Source organism: Phyllobates terribilis, unplaced genomic scaffold (genome assembly GCF_046119375.1).
Source record: "Phyllobates terribilis strain yellow unplaced genomic scaffold, ASM4611937v1 Scaffold_120__1_contigs__length_5212024, whole genome shotgun sequence".
In the NCBI taxonomy this organism is placed as follows: domain Eukaryota; kingdom Metazoa; phylum Chordata; class Amphibia; order Anura; family Dendrobatidae; genus Phyllobates; species Phyllobates terribilis.
The window spans coordinates 2,639,712-2,667,542 of NW_027362880.1; the positions used below are offsets into that span (position 1 = coordinate 2,639,712).

Sequence of the window (27,831 nt, forward strand, 5' to 3'; positions counted from 1 at the left end):
TACAGTGTGGATGTAGCAGAGCCACGTGTGTACGAGGTGTACGGAGCAGAGCCGTGTGTGTACGAGGCGTACGGAGTAGAGCTGCACGTGTACGAGGCGTACGGAGCAGAGCCGCGTGTGTACGAGGTGTACGGAGCGGAGCCGTGTGTGTACGGAGCAGAGCTGCGCGTGTACGAGGTGTACGGAGCAGAGCCGCGCGTGTACGAGGTGTACGGAGCAGAGCCGCGCGTGTACGAGGCGTACGGAGCGGAGCCGCGCGTGTACGAGGCGTACGGAGCGGAGCCGCGTGTGTACGAGGTGTACGGAGCGGAGCCGAGTGTGTACGAGGTGTACGGAGTGGAGCCGCGTGTGTACGAGGTGTACAGAGCGGAGCCGCATGTGTACGAGGTGTACGGAGCAGAGCCGCACGTGTGTACGAGATGTACGGGGCGGAGCCGCGTGTGTACGAGGAGTACGGAGCGGAGCCGCGTGTTTACGAGATGTACGGAGCGGAGCCGCGTGTTTACGAGGTGTACGGAGCAGATCCGTGTGTGTACGAGATGTACGGAGCGGAGGCACGAGTGTACGAGGTGTACGGAGCGGAGCCGCACATGTACTAGGTGCACGGAGCGGAGCCGTGCATGTACGAGGTGTACGGAGCGGAGCCGCACATGTACGAGGTGTACGGAGCGGAGCCGCGTGTGTACGAGATGTATGGAGCGGATCCGCGTTTGTACGAGGTGTACGGAGCGGAGCCACGCGTGTACAAGGTGTACGGAGCAGAGCGGTGTGTGTACGAGGTGTACGATCACTATATCACTTATCTTTATAAATCTACACATGCAGTACAGAATATATACATACTGACCCTATACACATACAGTACAGAATATATACATACTGACCCTATACACATACAGTACAGACCAAAAGTTTGGACACACCTTCTCATTTAAAGATTTTTCTGTATTTTCATGACTATGAAAATTGTACATTCACACTGAAGGCATCAAAACTATGAATTAACACATGTGGAATTATATACTTAACAAAAAAGTGTGAAACAGCTGAAAATATGTCTTACATTCTAGGTTCTTCAAAGGAGCCACCTTTTGCTTTGATGACTGCTTTGCAAAACTCTTGGCATTCTCTTGATGAGCTTCAAGAGGTAGTCACCAGAAATGGTTTTCACTTCACAGGTGTGCCCTGTCAGGTTTAATAAGTGGGACTTCTTGCCTTCCAACAATCTTGAAGGAGTTCCCAGAGATGCTTAGCACTTGTTGGCCCTTTTGCCTTCACTCTGCGGTCCAGCTCACCCCAAACCATCTCGATTGGGTTCAGGTCTGGTGACTGTGGAGGCCAGGTCATCTGGCGTAGCACCCCATCACTCTCCTTCTTGGTCAAATAGCCCTTAAACAGCCTGGAGGTGTGTTTGGGGTCATTGTCCTGTTGAAAAATAAATGATGATCCAGCTAAACGCAAACCGTATGGAATAGCATGCCGCTGCAAGATGCTGTGGTAGCCATGCTGGTTCAGTATGCCTTCAATTTTGAATAAATCCCCAACAGTGTCACCAGCAAAGCACCCCCGCACCAGTTGTTTCACACTTTTTTGTTAAGTATATAATTCCACATGTGTTAATTCATAGTTTTGATGCCTTTAGGGTGAATGTATAATTTTCATAGTCATGAAAATACAGAATAATCTTTAAGAGAGAAGGTGTGTCCAAACTTTTGGTCTGTACTGTATATATATATATATATATATATATATATATATATATATATATATTGTAAGGTGGCTGCCGGAGAGGTCGTGGACGGGAGGTATGTGTCCCCGAAGTGCCAAGCTTCGGTGATATAGGACTGGGAGAAGCCGGCTCCAGCACACATAGTACTGAGAGGAATTTAATTGGCCCGGATTACAGGGCCGGTTTTACGAGCAGCTGAAAGAGCTGGGGGGTGGGGAAACAGCTGCTCACTTACCTCCAGTCCAGGTCTTGGAAGGCTGATTTAAGACAACGGCGCCTGTCTCTATCAGTCTGTGTGTGTTGGGCAAGGTGAGCAGACCTTGCATGTGCTCCTTAGACTCTGCAGGAGGCAGAGGAAGGCACTTTGTTTAAACGGCTGAAGCCGTGCTGCATGGACTTGTTATTTTGAGCTTTGTTCTGTTATTCCTTTTTGTGCCAGGAAAAGGCTGTTACTTTTGTTTCCTCACTGTTGTATGGACACTAAATAAACCACCAGTTTGTTTGAACCCGCGGACTGCATCACTGTGTGAATCTGTGCCTACCTCCAACGCGGCTCAGTGAGTACAAATCCCTACAATTGGTGCTAGAAGCACGGGCACAGATCCCAAGCAGCAGTGTGACTGCTGCAAGAAGACGTATATGTCCTGGGTGAAGTCCGCCATAAGCCAGCAAGTGTCGCCAGACAAAATGGAGTACCTGCTTAAACATTTGTTGCAGGCACAGCAGGCGCAACAAGCGCAACACCAGCAGCAGTACCAGCAGAGCATGCTGCAGCAGGAAACAAATAAACTTCTGATGCAGCAGATCCAACAGCAGCAAAGACAAATGAAAATCTTGGCAGAGCAGATCCATGGCAGGACGACCGCCACATCCTCAGATCCAGGTGATGACTCATACGTCAGGAAGACGGTAAGAAGAGCATTACAAAAGAAGACCCCGGGTGATGACGTTGAGGCGTTCCTGACTGTCTTTGAGAGGGTGGCAGAGCGGGAAAAATTGTCTCCGGAGCAGTAGGCGGAGGTGCTGGCGCCACATTTGACAGGTGAGCCGCAGAAGGCCTATGACTTGGCCTTGCAGGACGCGAAAGAGTACGCTAAGTTGAAAACTGAGATTTTGGCATGCTTAGCAGTGACTCTGACTGTCAGGGCGCAATGGGTGCACTACTGGGCCTATTGCAGTGACAAACCTCCCCGGTCCCAGATGTTCGACCTCCTACACCTGGTCCAAAAGTGGTTGCAACCTGAAACTTCTTCCCCAGCACAGATGGTGGAGAAGGTCATTATAGACAGTTTTATACACTCTCTTCCGAAGTTGGTGAAATCCTGGGTTGCTCAGGGAGATCCCCATAATGCCGATGACTTGGTGGGGTTGGTGGAAAGATACCAGGCGGTTGAGAGTCCGTTGGAAAAACAAGGGGTCGTAGCCTCTCAATACTGGGGTTCTCAAAAGGCAGCGGACAACCAAAAGAAGGTAGCTAGCGCCACACCTGGGGGGCGTCATAGAGTTCAGGAGGGGTCTGAGTTGCTGCCCAACGTCCCACCCCATAATATAGTGTGTTGGAGATGTCATACCCCTGGCCATACTGCCGCCCGGTGTTCCGTAAACTCTGAGCCAATGGACTGCAACATGGGCCGACGTTGCTCTTATTTTGCCTACCCTGCCTGCGACGCGTTTTCTCAACATGGCAAGGGCCCTCAGGCATGCTCAGTGTCAGTAAAGGGGGCACAAGTCTCTGGACTATTGGACTCAGGAAGTTTGGAGACCCTGATAAGGGCCACACTCCCTCATGGACTGATTCCTGGGCCAATGGCCCCGGTGGATGTAAACACGGACTGTGGCACCACATCTCATGAAGTGGCGGTCGTTAAGGACCTATTGAATCCCATAATAATTGGACGTGACTTTGCATTATTCTGGGAAATGTGGGGGAAAGCGGGGACACACGTGGCTCCGCTCCGTACACCTCATACGCACACGGTTCCGCTCCGCACGCCTCGTACACACGCAGTTTCGCTCCGTACACCTCGTACACACGCGGCGCCGCTCCGAATGCCTCGAACACTCGGCTCCTCTCCGTACGCCTCGTACACGCGCGGCTCCGCTCAGTACACCTCGTAAACGCGCGGCTCCGCTCAGTACACCTCGTACACGCGCTGCTCCGCTCAGTACACCTCGTACAGGCCCGGCTTCGCTCAGTACACCTCGTACACACACGGTTCCGCTCAGTACACCTCGTACACACACGGTTCCGCTCAGTACACCTCGTACACACACGGTTCCGCTCCGTACACCTCGTACACACACGGTTCCGCTCTGAACGCCTCGTACACACACGGTTCTGCTCCGTATGCCTCGTACACACACGGTTCCGCTCCGTGCGCCTCGTACACGCACGGTTCCGCTCCGTACTCCTCGTATACGCACGGTTCCGCTCCGTAAGCATCGTACACACGCGGTTCCGCTCCGTACGCCTCGTACACGCGCGGTTCCGCTCCGTACGCCTCGTACACGCGCGGCTCCGCTCCGTACGCCTCGTACACGCGCGGCTCCGCTCCGTACGCCTCGTACACGCGCGGCTCCGCTCCGTACGCCTCGTTCACGTGCGGCTCCGCTCCGTACGCCTCGTACACGCGCGGCTCCGCTCCGTACGCCTCGTACACGCGCGGCTCCGCTCCGTACGCCTCGTACACGCGCGGTTCCGCTCCGTACGCCTCGTACACGCGCGGCTCCGCTCCGTACGCCTTGTACACGCGCGGCTCCGCTCCGTACACCTCGTACACACGCGGCTCCGCTCCGTACACCTCGTACACACGCGGCTCTGCTCCGTACGCCTCGTACACACGGCTCCGCTCCATACGCCTCGTACACACGGCTCCGCTCCATACACCTCATACACACGCGGCTCTGCTACATCCACACTGTAAACCCCTCCTGACCCCACACATAAACTTCAGCTCATCCAGCACCATGACAACCAGCACAGCAGAGTCCTGCATCCACTGAGGCCCCTGATCATGTGACCCCTGACTCCTCCCCTCCTGTGACCTCCTCACAGCTCCTGTGCGCACAGAGCAGCCATATATGTGGTGGCGGCTCTGCAGGTGGAGGTATGTGGAGATCCCCCATTACTGGAGCATTAATACTAGATATATATTGCACAGGGGATATCGCAGCCGATTCCCTCTAGAATAATCCTGGAATCGCAGCATTAGATGATTATTTCTCAGCGGTTTCTGTGGCACAGCTCCCAGCGTCCCGTACTCTATGGGACTGTCCCGTCCAGTCCCGTCCCGTCTCCGCTGTTCTCCGGCTCATACTCCCCTCTCGGACATCTTCGTAGCTCCTCCCTGTGAAGCGCATAAATTACACTTATAATATTCACTTCACTTTATGGGAATCAGTAAATGGCGTGATTGATATTTTTTCTCTATTAAACTTATAAGAAATGTATTAACAGCGTAACGCTGTGGTCGTGTTCACATGTAGATTAAGTGCGGCGTTTTCTTTAATGCTTCTTTTCTGCACGTTTTCTGTAGATGTCTGCAGCACACGACGCAGTAACAATCTTCTCTGACTATTGGTATTTCCTGCGTTTCTTTTATGCGTTTTCCTGCTTATTTGATGCAATTTTGGTGCAGATGTGAAGATGCGTTTTTAATGCTTTTTTATTAGTACAGAAAAGCTTTGATTCTGCACTTAAAAATGCTACAGTGTTTTTTTCTTCATGCTTTTTTTTTCAGAAGAAGCCTATAGAGAAAAAATACACCAAAACCGCAGATTTCTGCAGCGTCTTCAGACCACAGAGGGCGGATATTTCATGGAATCACATTCCGGAGCGTGTGTCCGTGTGATCCACGTGTAGACATATCCGTTTTTGGCCGTCAGCACGGATCACACAGCTCCATTCAAGTCAAAGGATCCATATAAACACATACCGCACCCGGATGCCATCCATGTGACACATACCGGCAGTTGGGAATTAGTGTACAGTTAGCGCTGTTCCCAAGCGCCAGGGGGTGCTGGGCGTTGCCCTCATCATTGGTCCCTGCTGGCGCTGCGATCAACACCAGCAGGGACAATGATGAGAGTAGTAGTCTGCTCCCGGTTTCTACACCTGTAAAAATAGAAAAAAAAAAATCCATATTCTCACCTAAGTGTCACCTGCTGTAATCCATGTGACCGATCACACCGAGGAACTGAAGAGAATGACTCCTGCAGCGAGCGGGCCCCAGAGCTGCGCTGAGCTCATGAGCGGTTTCCTGTCACTTGCTGAGGGCAGCTCTGGGGCCCGCTTGCTGCAGGAGTGATCTGTCCCATGGATTACAGCTACTACTCTCATCATTGTCCCTGCTGGTGCTGATCACAGCGCCAGCAGGAAACAATGATGAGGAACAGCGCAAACTGTACACTGATTCCTAAGCGCCGATATGTGTGGTCCTGATGCGGCACACGGGCAGCACATGGTTGCCACACGTGTGCCACACACGGCTGCGGATATCTCCGGTACTGGTTTTTCCTGTACCGGAAATATCCGGACGTGTGAAACCGGCCTAACTGTCCAAGCAAAGTGGATGTGATTTCATGAGAATTGTGCCCCCTTGTGATAAATAAGGAGGAAAAGGCCTAAAAAATGCGGCAATAATTAGAGAAGATTGTTATTCTGTAGTTTGGTGCGAATCTTGCAGAAAGCCAAAAACACAGTATTTCTGCACTGTATGAACACGGCCTTACAGAAAAGCCGGATGTCGTATAGTGAAGCTACAAAGAAATGAGAAAGTTCTGCCGGCTCCGACTGTGAATGAAGGAACAAAAAAATAATCTACAGGTCCCAACAAGAGATGAGCAGGACGCACAGATGACGGCGCGCTGCCCTGGGTGATCAAAAGTCGCGCTGGGGACTAATTGGTGGGAAAACTATCACCTTTAATAATCCTCCAACAGTTCTGGCATGAAAAACACGGAAAAGTGCCCCTTTATGGATTTGAAGAAAGTCTGTTTAGAAACTTTAGCTTAATAGTATCAGCTCTAATCAAATGGTTAGATAGTGATTTACCCTGAAGATAGACAAATTGTGAGGTGATTTTTTGTGCAGGAATCATGTATTGCTCCCATAGTACAGTGCCCCTTTCTTGGTTCCCACACACAGTATAATGTTCCCCCAGTACCTCCATCCCCAATTTTATTTTTTTGGGGTGTTTTTCATGCAATGTAGGGAAACCTGCATGAAAATGTTAAAAAATATCCCATCATATCCAGAGAAAGAAAAATACATATGGAGAATTTGGCATTAAATATCTCTTGTCTCCATGCTTTTTCAAACAAACTTTTATAAAAGCCTCAAACTTCTGAGTGTGAATCAAACATGAGATCTAACGTGATAGAAAATTACAGTCCAGTGAAGACGGGAAACATTCATATAGACGGCCGGAGGAGATGTAGTCAGTGACCGACTCTGGCTAAATATGTCTCTAGAGACATAGTAGAAGATGAAGATGTCGTCCTCATCATGAAGTAATTATTTTTCATTTAGCTTTATGGAAGATGAGTCTATGAGAAACGTATTCAGATGCAAACTCCAAGGAAGAAACTGCTTGTTGTCTGTGGCCTAAAATATATAGGTTTTATTAGTAGATGTAAAGAAGAAAACTAAATACTGTAAAATAATAAATCTCCTCATATGTTTCCCTTATTATCTCCAGTAATTGTATTATTACACAGGATTTTTATGATGTTACATCGGCTCATCATCTTCTCATTCAGGTCTCTACAATATCAGATCCTCTCAGTGAAGATCTATATAAGAGAATTTCCTGATTTACTCATCAAGGATGGATATGGATAGAGACAAGATGGCGGAGAGGATATTCCACCTCACCCTAGAGATCCTCTTCCGGCTTACTGGAGAGGTGAGAGATTCTGATGACGTCACATTACATCATTCTTATCTATGGAAATAACAGATGGACAGAACTGGAGAGGTGAGGACTCTGGAAATGTCTGTAGTGAGATTTATTAATGTGTCTCTCTATAACCAGGATTACAGAATAGTGAAGAAGACCTCTAGTGAGCGCTGTCAGGACCCTGTGTCTGAGGGATGGGGAAGACCCCTGAGCCCAATCACGGGACCTCCACCTCACCCCCTGATACATGAAGACATCAATGACCAGAAGATCCTAGAACTCACCTACAAGATGATTGAGCTGCTGACTGGAGAGGTGACACTGCTGGGAATGCTGGCACATTATACAGTAACGCTATGAAGGGATCAGGGGGATGACAGTATCATTGTATGTGTCAGGTTCCTATAAGGTGTCAGGATGTCGCTGTCTATTTTTCCATGGAGGAGTGGGAGTATTTAGAAGGACACAAAGATCTGTACAAGGACGTCATGATGGCGGTTCCTCAGCCCCTCATATCACCAGGTAATAGACAGGACTAAATACACACGGCCTATAATTATCTGTATGTAAAGAATGAATTCAGTCCCTGTATGTGTTTCCTCCAGATCTATCCAGTTACAGGACAACACCAGAGAGATGTCCCCGTCCTCTTCTTCCACAGGACTGTAAACAAGAAGATCCCAATATTCCTCAGGATCATCAGGTAGATGGAGAGAAGGTGTCATGAGATCTCCCCTATGATGTGTAGACAGCTGTGAAGGTCTTGTGTTCAGTCTTGTTTTATCCACCAGTATTATATGTTTTATACTTGTGTAATGAGAACGGTGGAGATGACAGGATTAGAGCCGATCATAGATGTGACTTCTCCATCTGTCTGTGACTTTTACAATATTTGTTTCAGGGTGAAGATCTGACCCATATTAATACTACAGAGACATATGTGAGGGGTGATGAGCGGTGTAAAGAGGAGATTCCTACATATGACTACCCAGGTGAGTAGTAACCAATAAATGCAGAGAAGTCACAGATTCTTCTCAGTCAGCGGCTGTGGCTGCTTTATCGGTGGTGTAGTCCGGACGTATCACAATCGTGTGATCACCATTTTGCCGCTGGAGCATAACATTCTCCTCCACCCAAAAACTGTTCAAATGAATTAGGGCAAGGGTGGGCAATTCATTTTCCCGAGGGGCCACATTAGAGATCGTGACTGTTGTGAAGGGCCGAACCAATTGGCTGAAATTAATTCTGCTCAATATTAATATCAATATATTAATGATAATATTAATATAATTAATAATTAATTGCATCAATTAATTACATTAATATGGAGCTGAATTAAGCATGCTGACCTCTAACTATATACCACTTAAACCTGAATACAGCCCCTTCTATATATCGTATGAGCCCCCACACAGCCTCCCCATATACAGCATGAGCCCCCACACAGCCTCCCCATATACAGCATGAGCCCCCACACAGCCTCCCCATATACAGCATGAGCCCCCACACAGCCTCCTCAAATAAAGCATGAGCCCCACACAGCCTGCTCATATGCAGTATGTGCCCCACACAGCCACCCCATATACAGCATGAGCCCCACACAGCCTGCTCATATGCAGTATGAGCCCCACACAGCCTGCTCATATGCAGTATGAGCCCCACACAGCCTCCCCATATACAGCATGAGTTCAACACAGCTTCCCCATATACAGCATGAGCCCCCACCCAGCCTCCCCATACACAGCATGAGTTCAACACAGCCTCCCCATATACAACATGAGCCCCCGCACAGCTTCCCCATATACAGCATGAGCCCCCACCCAACCTCCCCATATACGGCATGAGCCCCACACAGCCTCCCCATATACAGCATGAGCCCCCACACAGCCTCCCCATATACAGCATGAGCCCCCACACAGCCTCCCCATATACAGCATGAGCCCCCTCACAGCCTCCCCATATACAGCATGAGCCCCCACACAGCCTCCCCATATACAGCATGAGCCCCCACACAGCCCATATTCAGCATGAGCCCCACACAGCCTCCCCATATACAGCATGAGCTCCACACAGCCTGCCCATATGCAGCATGAGCCCCATGCTCGGCATGAGAGCCCCATGGCCTGCCCCATGCTCGGCATGAGAGCCCCATGTCCTGCCCCATGCTCAGCATGAGAGCCCCATGGCCTTCCCCATGCTCGGCATGAGAGCCCAATGGCCTGCCCCATGCTCGGCATGAGAGCCCATGCTCACCTCGCTTCACCCGACGCTCTGCCTCTGTTGCCCTCTCCGCTGCTTCACATACTGATTTGTGGAGGAAGGGGCCAAAGGCCCCTCCTCCACCAATGTAGTCGGCGCGGATGGAGAGTTTGGAGACAGCAGACGGCCGGCGAGCAGGCGGTGGGGGAGGGCGTGGTGCGTCCCGTAGGCCACTGTTTTCCAGCCCCTCGGCCATTTCAGTCCGTGGGCTGGACTCGAGCAGCCAGAGGGCCGGATGTGCGGGCCGCACTTTGTCCAGGTTTGGCTTAGGGCAGTGAAAGCCCTTTTCTAGAGAACTTGCAACCTGGGAGGTCCACTGACCCCCTGGGATTAGAAGACGCTGACCATTACCTGCCCAGATCTGTAAACTACAAAGCCAAATGACAGCGTACGTAGAACGTGCTGACAAGTGAGAAAATCACTTGAAAAATAAATAGAAATTTTAGATTGCCAAGAGCCATTGAGCCCCATACTCCAATTACCCCAGAGAGGTTTCACCACTAGTTACTTATTTATTACTGATGAAGACTGTTGAGTTTGATCATTTCAGTAGATGTGTTGTTGTCTATACTCACAGTTTTGACTATAGTAGTTAGTGTCCAAAATACTCTGATTTAACCCCTTCCTGCAGCCAGTTTTGTTTTCCTAATTAGGCCCCATTTTTCAAATCTGACATGTGTCACTTTATGTGGTGATAACTTTGGAATTCTTCACAAAGGATAATAGGAAACAAATGGACCTTACAAATTATTTTCCAACTTCTCTTGAATCTGACAATCCCCTATATACGGTTGTACCCTACTGTCTGGCACATGGCAGGTTAAGAAGGGAAGGAGTGCCATTTAGCTATTTGAATGCAGATCTTGCTGGAATAGTTTGCAGACACAATGTATTGGGGTCACTGTTCGTGGTCACCTGGCAGCTCAAAAAATGGCCACCACAAACAGGCTTGGCTCTATCTATTCCGTTTTCCAAATCCCAGGGATTGTCTTGCTCATCACCCTTTAACACCTTCATGACCTTGACTTATGTATACGTCCAGGCGATTTTGTGTGCCCAGGAGCTATGCACACACAATCGCCACTGGCTGTCAGCTGATCTGATAGCTGACACCCAACACTCAGGGCACCGCTCCCAGCACTTTAACCCCCGAATTACTGTGATTGACATCCATCGCAGCATTTAGAAGACAGGCAGAGGGACAGAGCCCCCTCTGCCATCCGATCGGATTGCAAAAATCGGTGGTGGGCTCAGTGGCGTTTTTTTTTCCAACACCGATTAGATTACGATCGCGCTGAAAAAAAATCGCAGCATGCTGGATTCAGATCACACACACATATATAAGACTTTGGGTGCGTGTGAAACATCGCACTGCACTCGGATATCACCCGAGCGCAGTTGATTCCCTCCGACACCAGCAACAGAGGAGTTGGAGAAATTGATTTCTCCATTCCCTCCGCAGCTGTGCTGCGATCCTCTCTGTGCTAGAGGATCAGAGCACTGACATTCGACTCCCGCTCGCAGCAAGCATGAGCTGAATGTCATTAGCATATCGGATCAGATACCTTATGCTAGTGGGCTCCCGGCCTTTCAGAGCATTTAGTGTGGAGAGGGCCTGGAGGCACGAGCTCTGGAGCTGTGATGTTCATGTTAAGCAAAGCTAAACCTTTGGTTGTTTATACTGAAGCGTGGCAAGGCAGGCACAGATCTGGCCAAGGTTACGAAAGAATTTCTGCATTACTCAAGGTTCTTAAGAGCACAATGTCCTCCATAATCCTTAAATGGAAGAAGTTTGGGACCACCAGAAGCCTTCCTAGACCTGGCCGTCCAGCCAAACTGAGCAATCGTGGGAGAAGAACCTTGGTGAGAGAGGTAAAGAAAAACCCCAAGATCACTGTGTCTGAGATCCAGAGATGCAGCAGGGAGATGGGAGAAAGTTTCACAAAGTCACTGCAGTCCTCCACCAGTGGACCGACATACAGTGCCTACAAGTAGTATTCAACCCCCTGCAGATTTAGCTGGTTTGATAAGATGCAAATAAGTTAGAGCCTTCAAACTGCAAACGAGAGTAGGATTTATGAACAGAAGCATAAATCTTACAAACCAAAAAGTTATGTTGCTCAGTTGAATTTTATTAAATTTTAAACATAAAAGTGTGGGTCAATTATTATACAACCCCTATGTTTAATATTTTGTGGAATAACCCTTGTTTGCAATTACAGCTAATAATCGTCTTTTATAAGACCTGATCAGGCCGGCACAGGTCTGTGGAGTTATCTTGGCCCACTCCTCCAAGCAGATCTTCTCCAAGTTATCTAGGTTCTTTGGGTGTCTCATGTGGACTTTATTCTTGAGCTCCTTCCACAAGTTTTCAATTGGGTTAAGGTCAGGAGACTGACTAGGCCACTCCAACACCTTGACTTTTTCCCTCTTGAACCAGGATTTGGTTTTCTTGGTTGTGTGCTTTGGGTCGTTGTCTTGTTGGAAGATGAAATTACGACCCATCTTAAGATCCTTGATGGAGGAGCGGAGGTTCTTGGCCAAAATCTCCAGGTAGGCCGTGCTATCCATCTTCCCATGGATGCGGACCAGATGGCCAGGCCCCTTGGCTGAGAAACAGCCCCACAGCATGATGCTGCCACCACCATGCTTGACTGTAGGGATGGTATTCTTGGGGTCGTATGCAGTGCCATCCAGTCTCCAAACGTCACGTGTGTGGTTGGCACCAAAGATCTCGATCTTGGTCTCATCTGACCATAGAACCTTGAACCAGTCTGTCTCAGAGTCCTCCAAGTGATCATGAGCAAACTGTAGACGAGCCTTGACATGACGCTTTGAAAGTAAAGGTACCTTACGGGCTCGTCTGGAACGGAGACCATTGCGGTGGAGTACGTTACTTATGGTATTGACTGAAACCAATGTCCCCACTGCCATGAGATCTTCCCGGAGCTCCTTCCTTGTTGTCCTTGGGTTAGCCTTGACTCTTTGGACAAGCCTGGCCTCGGCACGGGAGGACACTTTCAAAGGCTGTCCAGGCCGTGGAAGGCTAACAGTAGTACCATAAGCCTTCCACTTACGGATGATGCTCCCAACAGTGGAAACAGGTAGGCCCAACTCCTTGGAAAGGGTTTTGTACCCCTTGCCAGCCTTGTGACCCTCCACGATCTTGTCTCTGATGGCCTTGGAATGCTCCTTTATCTTTCCCATGTTGACCATGTCTGAGTGCTGTTCACAAGTTTGGGGAGGGTCTTAAATAGTCACAAAAGGCTGGCAAAAGAGATCTTTAATCCACACATGTGAAGCTCATTATTCTTGGTGCCTGAACTACTTCTTAATACTTTAGGGGGACCAAACAGAATTCTTGTGGTTTGAGGGGTTGAATAATAAATGACACTCTGAATTAACTTTTAACGTTAAAAAAAAAAAAAAAAAAAAGCAATATTTGCTGCAGTGCATTTCCCACTTCCAGGCTGATCTACAGTACAAATGTCACAATGCCAAGTTAATTCTGCATGTGTCAACCAGCTAAATCTGCAGGGGGTTGAATACTACTTGTAGGCACTGTAAGTCTCTCCTCAGTGCAAGACATGAAATCCTGCATAGAGTTTGCTCAAAAACACATGAAGGAATCCCAGACTATGAGAAATAAGATTCTATGGTCTGATGAGGCGAAGGTAGAACTTTTTGGTGATAATTCTAAGCGGTATGTGTGGAGAAAACCAGGCACTGCTCATCACCTGCCCAATACAATCCCAACAGTGAAACATGGTGGTCGCAGCATCATGTTATGGGGGTGTTTTTCCAGCTGCAGGGACAGGACGACTGGTTGCAATTGAAGGAAACATGAATGCGGCCAAGTACAGAGATATCCTGGATGAAAACCTCTTCCAGACTTGGCCGAAGGTTCCCCTTCCAACAAGACAATTACCCTAAGTACACAGCTAAAATAACAAAGGAGTGGCTTCAGAACAACTCTGTGACCATTCTTGACTGGCTCAGCCAGAGCCCTGACCTAAATCCAATTGAGCATCCCTGGAGAGACCTGAAAATGGCTGTCCACCAATGTACACCATCCAACCTGACGGAACTGGAGAAGATCTGCAAGGAAGAATGGCAGAGGATCCCCAAATCCAAGTGTGAAAAACTTGTTGCGTCATTCCTGAGAAGACTCATTGCTGTACTACATCAAAAGGGGGCTTCTACTCAATACTGAGCAAAGGGTCTGAACACTTTCCGCACCCATTGTGTGTGTGTGTGTGTGTGTGTGTGTGTGTGTGTGTGTGTATGTATATATATATATATATATATATATATATATATATATATATATATATATATATATATATATATATATATATATATATATGTACCCGTAAATATTGTTATGAAAAAACAAAGTAAACCACATGCACTATATACAGTGCCTACAAGTAGTATTCAACCCCCCGCAGATTTAGCTGGTTTGATAAGATGCAAATAAGTTAGAGCCTTCAAACTGCAAACGAGAGTAGGTTTTATGAACAGAAGCATAAATCTTACAAACCAAAAAGTTATGTTGCTCAGTTGAATTTTATTAAATTTTAAACATAAAAGTGTGGGTCAATTATTATACAACCCCTATGTTTAATATTTTGTGGAATAACCCTTGTTTGCAATTACAGCTAATAATCATCTTTTATAAGACCTGATCAGGCCGGCACAGGTCTGTGGAGTTATCTTGGCCCACTCCTCCAAGCAGATCTTCTCCAAGTTATCTAGGTTCTTTGGGTGTCTCATGTGGACTTTATTCTTGAGCTCCTTCCACAAGTTTTCAATTGGGTTAAGGTCAGGAGACTGACTAGGCCACTCCAACACCTTGACTTTTTCCCTCTTGAACCAGGCCTTGGTTTTCTTGGCTGTGTGCTTTGGGTCGTTGTCTTGTTGGAAGATGAAATTACGACCCATCTTAAGATCCTTGATGGAGGAGCGGAGGTTCTTGGCCAAAATCTCCAGGTAGGCCGTGCTATCCATCTTCCCATGGATGCGGACCAGATGGCCAGGCCCCTTGGCAGAGAAACAGCCCCACAGCATGATGCTGCCACCACCATGCTTGACTGTAGGGATGGTATTCTTGGGGTCGTATGCAGTGCCATCCAGTCTCCAAACGTCACGTGTGTGGTTGACACCAAAGATCTCGATCTTGGTCTCATCAGACCATAGAACCTTGAACCAGTCTGTCTCAGAGTCCTCCAAGTGATCATGAGCAAACTGTAGACGAGCCTTGACATGACGTTTTGAAAGTAAAGGTACCTTACGGGCTCGTCTGGAACGGAGACCATTGCGGTGGAGTACGTTACTTATGGTATTGACTGAAACCATTGTCCCCACTGCCATGAGATCTTCCCGGAGCTCCTTCCTTGTTGTCCTTGGGTTAGCCTTGACTCTTCGGACAAGCCTGGCCTCGGCACGGGAGAACACTTTCAAAGGCTGTCCAGGCCGTGGAAGGCTAACAGTAGTTTCATAAGCCTTCCACTTACGGCTGATGCTCCCAACAGTGGAGACAGGTAGGCCCAACTCCTTGGAAAGGGTTTTGTACCCCTTGCCTGCCTTGTGACCCTCCACGATCTTGTCTCTGATGGCCTTGGAATGCTCCTTTGTCTTTCCCATGTTGACCATGTCTGAGTGCTGTTCACAAGTTTGGGGAGGGTCTTAAATAGTCAGAAAAGGCTGGCAAAAGATATCTTTAATCCACACATGTGAAGCTCATTATTCTTGGTGCCTGAACTACTTCTTAATACTTTAGGGGGACCAAACAGAATTCTTGTGGTTTGAGGGGTTGAATAATAAATGACACTCTGAATTAACTTTTAACATTTAAAAAAAAAAAAAAAAAAGTTGCTGCAGTGCATTTCCCACTTCCAGGCTGATCTACAGTACAAATGTCACAATGCCAAGTTAATTCTGCATGTGTCAACCAGCTAAATCTGCAGGGGGTTGAATACTACTTGTAGGCACTGTATACAGTACAGACCAAAAGTTTGTACAAACCAAAAGTTTGGACACACCTCATTTAAAGATTTTTCTGTATTTTCATGACTATGAAAATTGTACATTCACACTGAAGGCATCAAAACTATGAATTAACACATGTGGAATTATATACTTAACAAAAAAGTGTGAAACAACTGAAAATATGTCTTATATTCTAGGTTCTTCAAAGTAGCCACCTTTTGCTTTGATGACTGCTTTGCACGCTCTTGGCATTCTCTTGATGAGCTTCAATAGGTAGTCACCGGAAATGGTTTTCACTTCACAGGTGTGCCCTGTCAGGTTTAATAAGTGGGATTTCTTGCCTTATAAATGGGGTTGGGACCATCAGTTGTGTTGTGCAGAAGTCAGGTGGATACACAGCTGATAGTCCTACTGAATAGACTGTTAGCTGCTTTTTTCTTGCCATAATACAAATTCTAAGTAAAGAAAAACGAGTGGCCATCATTACTTTAAGAAATGAAGGTCAGTCAGTGCGAAAAATTGGGAAAACTTTGAATGTGTCCCCAAGTGCAGTTGCAAAAATCATCAAGCGCTACAAAGAAACTGGCTCACATGAGGACCACCCCAGGAAAGGAAGACCAAGAGTCACCTCTGCTTCTGAGGATAAGTTTATCCGAGTCACCAGCCTCAGAAATCGCAGGTCAACAGCAGCTCAGATTAGAGACCAGGTCAATGCCACACAGAGTTCTAGCAGCAGACACATCTCTACAACAACTGTTAAGAGGAGACTTTGTGCAGCAGGCCTTCATGGTAAAATAGCTGCTAGGAAACCACTGCTAAGGACAGGCAACAAGCAGAAGAGACTTGTTTGGGCTAAAGAACACAAGGAATGGACATTAGACCAGTGGAAATCTGTGCTTTGGTCTGATGAGTCCAAATTTGAGATCTTTAGTTCCAACCACCGTGTCTTTGTGCGACGCAGAAAAGGTGAACGGATGGACTCTACATGCCTGGTTCCCACCGTGAAGCATGGAGGAGGAGGTGTGATGGTGTGGGGGTGCTTTGCTGGTGACACTGTTGGGAATTTATTCAAAATTGAAGGCATACTGAACCAGCATGGCTACCACAGCATCTTGCAGCAACATGCTATTCCATCCGGTTTGCGTTTAGTTGGACCATCATTTATTTTTCAACAGGACAATGACCCCAAACACACCTCCAGGCTGTGTAAGGGCTATTTGACCAAGAAGGAGAGTGATGGGGTGCTACGCCAGATGACCTGGCCTCCACAGTCACCAGACCTGAATGGTTTGGTGTGAGCTGGACCGCAGAGTGAAGGCAAAAGGGCCAACAAGTGCTAAGCAGCTCTGGGAACTCCTCCAAGATTGTTGGAAGACCATTTCCGGTGACTACCTCTTGAAGCTCATCAAGAGAATGCCAAGAGTGTGCAAAGCAGTCATCAAAGCAAAAGGTGGCTACTTTGAAGAACCTAGAATATAAGACATATTTTCAGTTGTTTCACACTTTTTTTTTAAGTATATAATTCCACATGTGTTAATTCATAGTTTTGATGCCTTCAGTGTGAATGTACAATTTTCATAATCATGAAAATACAGAAAAATCTTTAAATGAGAAGGTGTGTCCAAACTTTTGGTCTGTACTGTATATGTTGTGGAGGATCCTGCAGTCTGATCCTTATTGGTCAATCTAGACTGTATAAATGACATCAATGCAGTTTAATAGCCATATAATAGCAATCTGTATATCAAAAAACAATACCTCACTGGTTATGCTATATCATATATAATCAATCCAATGACCGCACAAATGAAGAAAAATTTGCATATAAACCGATAAAAAAAAAAAAAATATATATATATATATATATATATATATATATATACAACCAATGAGGTTTACATGGACCTGCACGATTTTGCATATACACCATACACACCATGTGTTTAGAGCTTGTATGCAAGTTAGAAGTTACTTACCGTCCATTAACATTCCTGACTGACAGTCCACGAGAGACGAGCAGCGGGACCTATGTAAGAAGGTCCGCAATAACTCACTGTGTCAGCGTTTTATTGCCCGATGCTTGTATGCAAGTTAGAAGTTAATTACTGTCCATTAACATTCCTGAATGACAGTCCACGAGAGACGAGCAGCGGGACCTATGTGAGAAGGTCCGCAATAACTCGTTGCGTCGGCGTTTTGATGTCCGATGCTTGAAGCTGTCAGTGCTGATTACTTGGATGTGGAGCTGGCGGCATGAGCACGCAGGGAGCCCCGGCCGGTGGCTTGCCTGCGGCTGAACTTGCCGCGTGTGAAGGAGCAGTGGCATTTTCCAGTTTTTATTTGTCAGTTCCACAGTTATTACCTCATAAAGTGATACTTGTCAGAATTGTAAAATTTGGACTGGTCATGAAGGTGAAAACAGGCTTTGGGGGGGTAAAGGAGTTAACCCCTACACATATATCTGGACTTACACAGAGACCTCAAGGCTTGGGCCACGGTGTAAGGCCACGGCCCCACTATCAGTATTTGGTCAGTATTTTCTCAGGAATGGTAGCCAAAACCAGGAGTGGGTGATAAATGCAGAATTGGTGACTTGTTTCTATTATACCTTTTCTCTGATTGTTCCTCACCTGGTTTTGGCTCCCACTCCGGAGAGAAAATACTGACCGAATCCTGAACAAATACTGATAGTGGGGCTGTGGCCTTACCTGCAGTTCTGTGGAGTGAGACAGCAAGAAGAATAGTCAGGTAGCCGGGTCAGAACCAGCAGGGCCGAGAAAATACAAAATCAGAAGACACCAGTAGTCAGTAAACGGGCCGAGGTCACAACAGAAACAAATACACAAGCCGGGAGCTGAGCACAGAGGACTGAACCAGAGGAGAACAAGGCTGTATCTGGCAGCTTCCAGCAATATGCTTCCAGCTTTAGTAGGGTGTGGTGCTTTCCAGTTGGCTGAAGCAGGGAGCAGATTACTCCAGCTGGACAGCACACACACCCATACTGCTAGACTGGATGGTACTACTGGTCCCAGGCACCCTAATCTTACTGGCTGGACAGAGCCTGCACCACCCAGAACTTCTGGTTCTGACGTCTCCTCCATCACCAGCGCCACCTGCAGGATGAATAAGGCGGCTCCTAGTGACGTCACAGGAGCAGATCCCGGAGGAGATGGGACACAATTACAGAAGCCCTAATATAACAAAATGGCAGAAAACCAGAGCAGTAGAAATCCCCATAAAGTGACTCAATTTTGGAAATTATAATTCTCAGTGAAATAATCTATAGGAGTAGTGAGTATTTTGACTCCACAGCACTTTCCTGAAATTAACACACACTGGATGTTGTAGATTGAAAATTGCAAATATATTATTTCATTACCCAACACATAGTGCCCATATTGTGCTAAAGGAGACACACAACATCAATTAAGTGGGTTCTTCTCACTATAGTAATGTCAAATACATGGAGGCTAAATGTGGCTTGGGGGCACTGCAAGGCTCAGAAGTGAGGGGGAGATCTGACTTTAGGGGAGTGGATATTGCTGGATTGGTTTATGGAAGCCATGTTGCTTTTCAAAAGCCTTTGAGCCACTAATAATGTGGAAACCTCTGTTTTTCCATTGACATATGATGGACCTGAGTGGGGACTTGTTTTTTGTGAGATGAGTAGAAGTTTTTATTGGTATTATTTTTGACTGCATAATATTCTTTTGTGGCTTTTTATTCCATATTTGGGAGGCAGAATGAACAATCAGTTGAACACCACGGTCTACTGCTTCATGCTATGAGGTTTTCTATTAGACTGTGAACTATCAGTGTCTTGGTGAATAATTCAATTTTTTTGCATAACTTGCCATTTTTACTGACAGTTTAAGTAGAAATGTTCAAAAATATAAAATTCAAGGATACTTTATTAAAAAAAATAATAATTTGCTTTCTTCTTGGCAGATGACTGTACCAGGAGATCAGAGGAACAGCTGACGTCTTCAATTTTCAAATCAAATAATTTTGAGATCTCACAGGATACAATTGAAGTGAATGCCATTATTCCAGATATACCATCATCCCTTCACAGCAAAGATCTGTCATCTGATCCTTTGAAACAGGTCCTGTCTTCTGATTCATTACCGACTACTAAGGAAAATCAAAGTCACAAAATAAGCATTAAAAAACGAATTGCTTCTAAAGCAAAAAAGCCATTTTCACATTCAGAATATGGAAATCATTTTCCGCTTGAAACGTCTTTTCTTAAACATCAAAAAATTCACACAGCAGATAATAGATTTTCGTGTGGGAGTTGTTTTAACCAGAAATCAGATCTTGTTAGTCACCAGAGAGTTCACACAGGGGAGAAGCCATTTTCATGTTCAGAATGTGGGAAATGTTTTGTGAAGAATATATCTCTTCTCAATCACCAGAGAGTCCACACAGGGGAAAAGCCTTTTTCATGTTCAGAATGTGGGAAATGTTTTAAATGGAAAACAAATCTTGATAGCCACCAGAGAATCCACAGAAGCGAGAAGCCATTTTTATGTTCAGAATGTGAGAAATCTTTTACAGAGAAAACACATCTCATCACACATCAGAGAACTCACTGTAACATACCTGGCGGCGTCCTTGCATGGTGGTCCATCTCCCACTGTGCAAGAGGGCGCACTTGATCTCCTGTCCAGAATGTCTCTCTGGCTTCCCTCCATGCTGTCTGTTTGTGTCTGTTTCTGCTGCTTAAGGGCGGCGCCCGATCACTTCCTGCCTTTTGTACCTGCTGTGGGTCACGCCCCTTGTGCGTCCTCAGCCTATTGCTGTCTGTCACTTGGTATATAGCTCAGCAGCTCCCTTCTATCCCTGCCTGAGCATAGTGTTTCCTTCAGTGTGTGCTTGCACTCTGAAGGTGCCAGGTCCCGTCTCTTGTCTCCTGCTTTTTGTATCAGTTCCCGTGTCTGAACTGAGTCCTGTATGTCTCCTGCTTTGCGGTATCAGCTCCCGTGTCTGAACTGAGTCCTTTCTGTGTTCTCTTGTCTGTCCTGTCTGAACACGCTCCTAGCCTGTTCCTCCTGCCTTCTAGGGGCCGATTACCTAGACCCGTTCCTGTATCTTGTCTGACCTGTCTGAACTCGCTCCTAGCCTGTTCCTCTCGCCTTCTCCTGTCTGAACACGCTCCTTGCCTGTTCGTTCCGCCTTTTAGTGGCCGATTTCCTAGACCCGCTCCTGTGTCTGGTCTGTCCTGTCTGAACACGCTCCTTGCCTGTTCGTTCCGCCTTCTAGTGGCCGATTTCCTAGACCCGCTCCTGTGTCTGGTCTGTCCTGTCTGAACACGCTCCTTGCCTGTTCGTCCCGCCTCTCTGGGGGCCGTATTCCCAGACCCGCTCCTGTATCCCTCTGCAGTGTCGGTCTCCTCCGTACACTCAGTTCCAGTCTGAACTCTCTCCTGTCCTTTACCTGTTTTGCCTCTATGTCCGTTCCCTTCCTTTTTCTGCAGAGTTTGAACTCGTACCTAACTCCTGCTTGTTGTCTCTGCAAGTACTGTGTGAGTATCTGGCTCTGTCTTTCCCTTCCTGTCTGTTCCGTGTGAACAGAGCCCTGTCCTCCCTGCTCAGCCTTGTCTGCACTCTAGCTGTGCTTGCCTGTAACCCTCTGCCTGTATTGTTCCTGAGTCCCGGTGTGTACTGGGTCCTATCCCGCCTGTGTTCCTACCTGCTAGTGCCTCCCTGTCTGCACTCTAGCTGTGCTTGTCTTTACCCCCCTGCCTGCATACCCGCCTGCCTGCATACCAGTCGTGCCTGCCTATACCCACCAGTCTGTGTGCCAGCCTACCAGCCTGTTCCTGTATTCCCCTGTGTGGGTCAACAGCCGTGTCCGGGGTCTGTCCTGGAGTAGCACCTGGTCCCTCTGCTCGGTTCCTCCTTGGTGCACTGGCGTCGTATGCCGTCGTGCGACCCTGGTCGGATCGGGTGAATACTTAGTCACGCCCCTCCAGGCATTCACTCTCCGGCACGGTCCAGTGGAATCACTACCAATCACACGCACACGCCGCTTAGCCCGGGCGTGTGCATAACAGCATGCTCAGGCCATGGTTCCCGTTGAGCCCCACGGCCTTCGCTCTTTGAGAAGTTTTTCCAGCGAATACATGCATTAAAATAAAATAAATAAATTTTTTTCCCCCTTTAGCTGAGTTCCAGGCGAATTACGCACCCGTCCAGATGGATCTATCAGCCCTCGTTCCTGCGGATCCGCCACGTTACTATGGGGATCCAAGACAGTGTCGTGCATTTGTGGAGCAATGCATGCTACACTTTAAGGCCTACCCTCTCTATTTTCCTTCCGATTGGGCTAAAGTGGCCTTTATGATTGACTACCTAGCGGGTGATGCCTTGAAATGGGTCACCCCCCTATGGGAAGCATGGGATCCTGTCATCCTTGACCTGCAGGCCTTCCTGGTGGCCTTTCGTATGGTCTTCGAGGACCCTAACTCTGAAGCCCCTGCTGAAGCTTCACTTCCCAATATCCCGGAGCAGCCCCGACGGGTAATGTGTGTGGGTAGCGCAATAGTCCTCCAGCCCAATGAGACTACTGCCCACCCAGAATCCTCACAGGGTGACTACGCTTTCCGGAATACTTCTCTCAACCTCAAGAGGCAGTCCAGACGTGCTAGACTTAGAGGCAAGCCGTCACGCCAGGGTCTGTCCTCCCTGAGACCTCCTGACCCCAGCCTTGGAGTCCCTACTGAAGCTTCATCTCCCTGTATCCCGGAGAAACCCCAATGGGTAATGTGCGTGGGTAGTGCACCAGTTCTCCTGGCCGAAGAGACTTCTGCCCATCCAGACTCCACACAGGAGAACTTCCTGCACCTGGCATCAGATGCTTCTTTCTCTTTAACCGGTGTGCATGTCCAAGGATGCTCCAAAGCTGTGGTTACCTCAGAGTCTGTGCACCTCTACTACCTGGCGGAGGATCCCCTGTTGCCTCCTGAACCCTCCGGGATACCACTCGATGACAAATGGAGAGAGACTTCTCTACACCCGGTACTCAATACTTTGTCCGCTTCGTCCTGTGAGCCTGACAATGGGTACCCCAAAGTGGTAGTTACCTCCGAGTCTCTACACCCCTCCGACCAGGCGGAGGATCTCCAGTTGTCTCCTGAACCCTTCGGGGTGCTACCTGGTAGCGAAAGGACAGAGACTCTCCTATACTCTGTACCTGATACCTCGCTCGCTTCGTCCAGTGAGTCCAACTTAGTGTACTCCGAAGCAGAGGTTACTCCTGAGTCTCTACACCCCTCCGACCAGGCGGAGGACCTCCAGTTGTGTTCAGAATCCTTCGGGGTGCCACCTGGTGGTGAATGGACAGAGACTTTCCTATATCCTGGATCTGATACCTCGCTTGCTTCGTCCAGTGAGCCCGACCTAGTGTACTCTGAAGCAGAGGTTACCCGTGAGTCTCTATACCCCTCTGACCAGGCGGAGGACCGCCAGCTGTCTCCAGAACCCTTCGGGGTGCCACCTGGTGGTGAATGGACAGAGACTTTCCTATACTCGGTACCCGATACCTCGCCTGCTTCCTCCAGTGAGTCCGACCTAGTGTACTCTGAAGCAGAGGTTACCCGTGAGTCTCTACACCCCTCTGACCAGGCGGAGGACCGCCAGCTGTCTCCAGAACCCTTCGGGGTGCCACCTGGTGGTGAATGGACAGAGACTTTCCTATACTCGGTACCCGATACCTCGCCTGCTTCCTCCAGTGAGTCCGACCTAGTGTACTCTGAAGCAGTTGTTTTCTCTGAGCCTCTGCACTCTTCTGACCCGGCGGAGGACCTCCAGTTGTTTCCTGAATCCTCCGGGATACCACCAGATAACAAAGAGACAGTGACTTTTCCTCATTATGTACGTGATAACCCGTCTATTTCTTCCTGTGAGCTTGACAAGATGTACCTCGAAGCAGAGATTACCCTTAAGTCTCTGTCCCCCTCCAACCCAGTGAACGACTGGCCCTCGAATTCCCTGCGGAAGATTCTGGCAGGCCTGAAGAAGAGGGGGCGTAAGGGGGGAGGTACTGTAACATACCTGGCGGCGTCCTTGCATGGTGGTCCATCTCCCACTGTGCAAGAGGGCGCACTTGATCTCCTGTCCAGAATGTCTCTCTGGCTTCCCTCCATGCTGTCTGTTTGTGTCTGTTTCTGCTGCTTAAGGGCGGCGCCCGATCACTTCCTGCCTTTTGTACCTGCTGTGGGTCACGCCCCTTGTGCGTCCTCAGCCTATTGCTGTCTGTCACTTGGTATATAGCTCAGCAGCTCCCTTCTATCCCTGCCTGAGCATAGTGTTTCCTTCAGTGTGTGCTTGCACTCTGAAGGTGCCAGGTCCCGTCTCTTGTCTCCTGCTTTTTGTATCAGTTCCCGTGTCTGAACTGAGTCCTGTATGTCTCCTGCTTTGCGGTATCAGCTCCCGTGTCTGAACTGAGTCCTTTCTGTGTTCTCTTGTCTGTCCTGTCTGAACACGCTCCTAGCCTGTTCCTCCTGCCTTCTAGGGGCCGATTACCTAGACCCGTTCCTGTATCTTGTCTGACCTGTCTGAACTCGCTCCTAGCCTGTTCCTCTCGCCTTCTCCTGTCTGAACACGCTCCTTGCCTGTTCGTTCCGCCTTTTAGTGGCCGATTTCCTAGACCCGCTCCTGTGTCTGGTCTGTCCTGTCTGAACACGCTCCTTGCCTGTTCGTTCCGCCTTCTAGTGGCCGATTTCCTAGACCCGCTCCTGTGTCTGGTCTGTCCTGTCTGAACACGCTCCTTGCCTGTTCGTCCCGCCTCTCTGGGGGCCGTATTCCCAGACCCGCTCCTGTATCCCTCTGCAGTGTCGGTCTCCTCCGTACACTCAGTTCCAGTCTGAACTCTCTCCTGTCCTTTACCTGTTTTGCCTCTATGTCCGTTCCCTTCCTTTTTCTGCAGAGTCTGAACTCGTACCTAACTCCTGCTTGTTGTCTCTGCAAGTACTGTGTGAGTATCTGGCTCTGTCTTTCCCTTCCTGTCTGTTCCGTGTGAACAGAGCCCTGTCCTCCCTGCTCAGCCTTGTCTGCACTCTAGCTGTGCTTGCCTGTAACCCTCTGCCTGTATTGTTCCTGAGTCCCGGTGTGTACTGGGTCCTATCCCGCCTGTGTTCCTACCTGCTAGTGCCTCCCTGTCTGCACTCTAGCTGTGCTTGTCTTTACCCCCCTGCCTGCATACCCGCCTGCCTGCATACCAGTCGTGCCTGCCTATACCCACCAGTCTGTGTGCCAGCCTACCAGCCTGTTCCTGTATTCCCCTGTGTGGGTCAACAGCCGTGTCCGGGGTCTGTCCTGGAGTAGCACCTGGTCCCTCTGCTCGGTTCCTCCTTGGTGCACTGGCGTCGTATGCCGTCGTGCGACCCTGGTCGGATCGGGTGAATACTTAGTCACGCCCCTCCAGGCATTCACTCTCCGGCACGGTCCAGTGGAATCACTACCAATCACACGCACACGCCGCTTAGCCCGGGCGTGTGCATAACACTCACACAGGGGAGAAGCCTTTTTCATGTTCAGAATGTGGGAAATGTTTTGCAAAGAAATCAACTCTTAATACACATCAGAGAACTCACACAGGGGAGAAGCCATTTTCATGTTCAGAATGTGGAAAATGTTTTATAGAGAAATCAAAGCTTATCAGACATCAGATAACTCACACAGGGAAGATGCCTTTTTCATGTTCAGAATGTGGAAAATGTTTTCTAGATAAATCAACTCTTTTTACACATCAAAGAACTCACACAGGGGAGAAGCCTTTTTCATGTTCAGAATGTGGGAAATGTTTTAACCAGAAATCAGATTTTGTTAAGCACCAGAGAATCCACACAGGGGAGAAGCCTTTTTCATGTTCAGAATGTGGGAAATGTTTTCGCCAGAAATCAGATTTTGTTAAGCACCAGAGAACCCACACAGGGGAGAAGCCTTTTTCATGTTCAGATTGTGGGAAAAGTTTTGTACAGAAATCACATCTTAATATACATCAGAGAACTCACACAGGGGAGAAGCCTTTTTCATGTTCAGAATGTGGGATATATTTTACACGGAAATCATCTCTTAAGAAACATCAGAGACGTCACACAGGGGAGAAGTGTTTTTCATGTTCAGAATGTGGGAAATGTTTTGTAGATAAATCATCTCTTCTTAGTCACCAGAGAAGTCACACAGGGTAAAAGCCTTTTTTATTTTCTTAAATTATATTCTTATTGTTCAGAATACATTTCCTCTTCTCAGACGGGACGTAAGCCCCTTAAGAAAAGTCTTTAAACGAGTATTTGAACCATAAAATCAAATTTTATTGGAAAAAAATCATTATTTAAAACATGATAAAACTAATCACAGTGCTTCACAAATATGGACGGGCTAATAAATATGCAATCTAAACAGTATATGTGTAAACTTTTTATATCCCAATGTCACCAAAAATCATGAATCACTAGTTTACAATATATTATTCACAAATGTGACTATATTGCTATCTCATGACATGTAAAAGTAAAAATGAATCTAATAATAGCATTGAAAAATACCTATGTCTGTGAAGCAATTGTCACTATTAATTTGTATGGTGCTGTGTAATGACCATGCTGCCACCTTATGGAGAACTTAAAACTACAACCAATATTGTTAATAGTGTAGAAAGGTGCCCATAGGGAACAGAAACAGCTGTCAAAAAGTATGAAGCGCAATCACTATGTCACGTGGACAAAGGGATAAAAGCTAATGAATGGCATTACCTGAATCAATGTTATGTGCTGAAGCCCGTCCGTCCGTTATTGTTCAGAATGTAGGAAATATTTCATACAGAAATCAAATTTTGTTAAGCACCAGACTGAGCAGTCACACAGGTGAGAAGCTTTTTTCCTGTTCTTAATGTGGGAAATGTTTTACTTGGAAATCAATTCTTAATAAACTTCAAAGAAATCACACAGAGGAGAAGCCTTTTTCATGTTCAGAATGTTGAAAACGTTTTAACAGAAAATTGGATCTTCTTAAAGGGGTTGTTCACTACTAGGACAACCCTTTTTTCATGTTTGGCCTTGATAAAATAAAAAAACTCATACTCGGGTCCCGTGTTGGTGCTGTTCCAGCAGTGTTGTGACTCACATTATTTTACACGGAAATCAACTCTTAATACACATCAGAAAAGTCACACAGGGGTGAAACTTTTTCATGTTCAGAGTGTGGGAAATATTTTACATGGGAATCATCTCTTAAGAAACATCAGAAAAGTCACACAGAGGAGAAGCTTTTTTCATGTTCAAAATGTGGGAAATGTTTTAACTAGAAAGTGCATCTTGATAGCCACGGGAGAACCCACACAGAGGAGAATGCCGCGACTGCACCCTACTGGTCTCTGTACAGATTAGAAAGGCCATAGCTGCACAACTAAAAACACAACCTAGGACCTAACCCTTAAATAGGCATTTGAGGAGTTTCTCATACCAGAGAGGAGGCCGCAACACACTGTCAATAAAGGGAAAGAAAAGTGTGAAGTAAGATATGAAAAACCCTGAGTGAGAAACCCATTCATATAGGGCAAAGAAGACAAGCTAATGAGAACCAAAAATAAAAGGAATAAGTATAACTTTCCAGAAACCTAACCTTGGTAGAAAGAAAAGGTACTGGGAGGGAAAGCAAACAGAGAAGGAGGATTGTTTCACCTTTGTGGTGAAACTTACAAAATTCATTCTCACTCACAATTATTTGAATTTCATAACAACATTTATCTACAGGAGACTGGTACAGCAATGGGAAGTAAAATGGCTCCACAGTGCGCAAATCTTTTTCTGGTTTTCTGTTGTTTATCCCTCTGTGGATTCAGTGCTGCCTGCAGCCCTCCATTATACATACCACATGTGTTATGCATTTCACAACCCAGAAAGGTGAGAAATTTCTGTTTTCTCACAACTTAATCTGGTAACAGCGC

At 47.3% G+C, this 27,831-nt stretch overlaps 2 protein-coding genes across 2 annotated transcripts in view; both read left to right on the forward strand.

Moving 5' to 3' along the window:
- LOC141201631 (uncharacterized) overlaps window positions 1-27,831 on the forward strand; it is a 375,891-nt gene that overhangs the window by 98,034 nt on the left and 250,026 nt on the right. The gene's annotated exons all lie outside the window — the stretch shown is intronic.
- Window positions 7,494-26,865, forward strand: LOC141201609 (zinc finger protein 878-like). The gene is made up of 8 exons (XM_073663612.1): window positions 7,494-7,635; window positions 7,765-7,944; window positions 8,028-8,151; window positions 8,235-8,332; window positions 8,531-8,621; window positions 25,926-25,992; window positions 26,116-26,142; window positions 26,823-26,865. The coding sequence occupies exons 1-8, from the start codon at window positions 7,558-7,560 to the stop codon at window positions 26,863-26,865; spliced, it is 708 nt and encodes a 235-aa protein (XP_073519713.1). The 5' UTR covers window positions 7,494-7,557.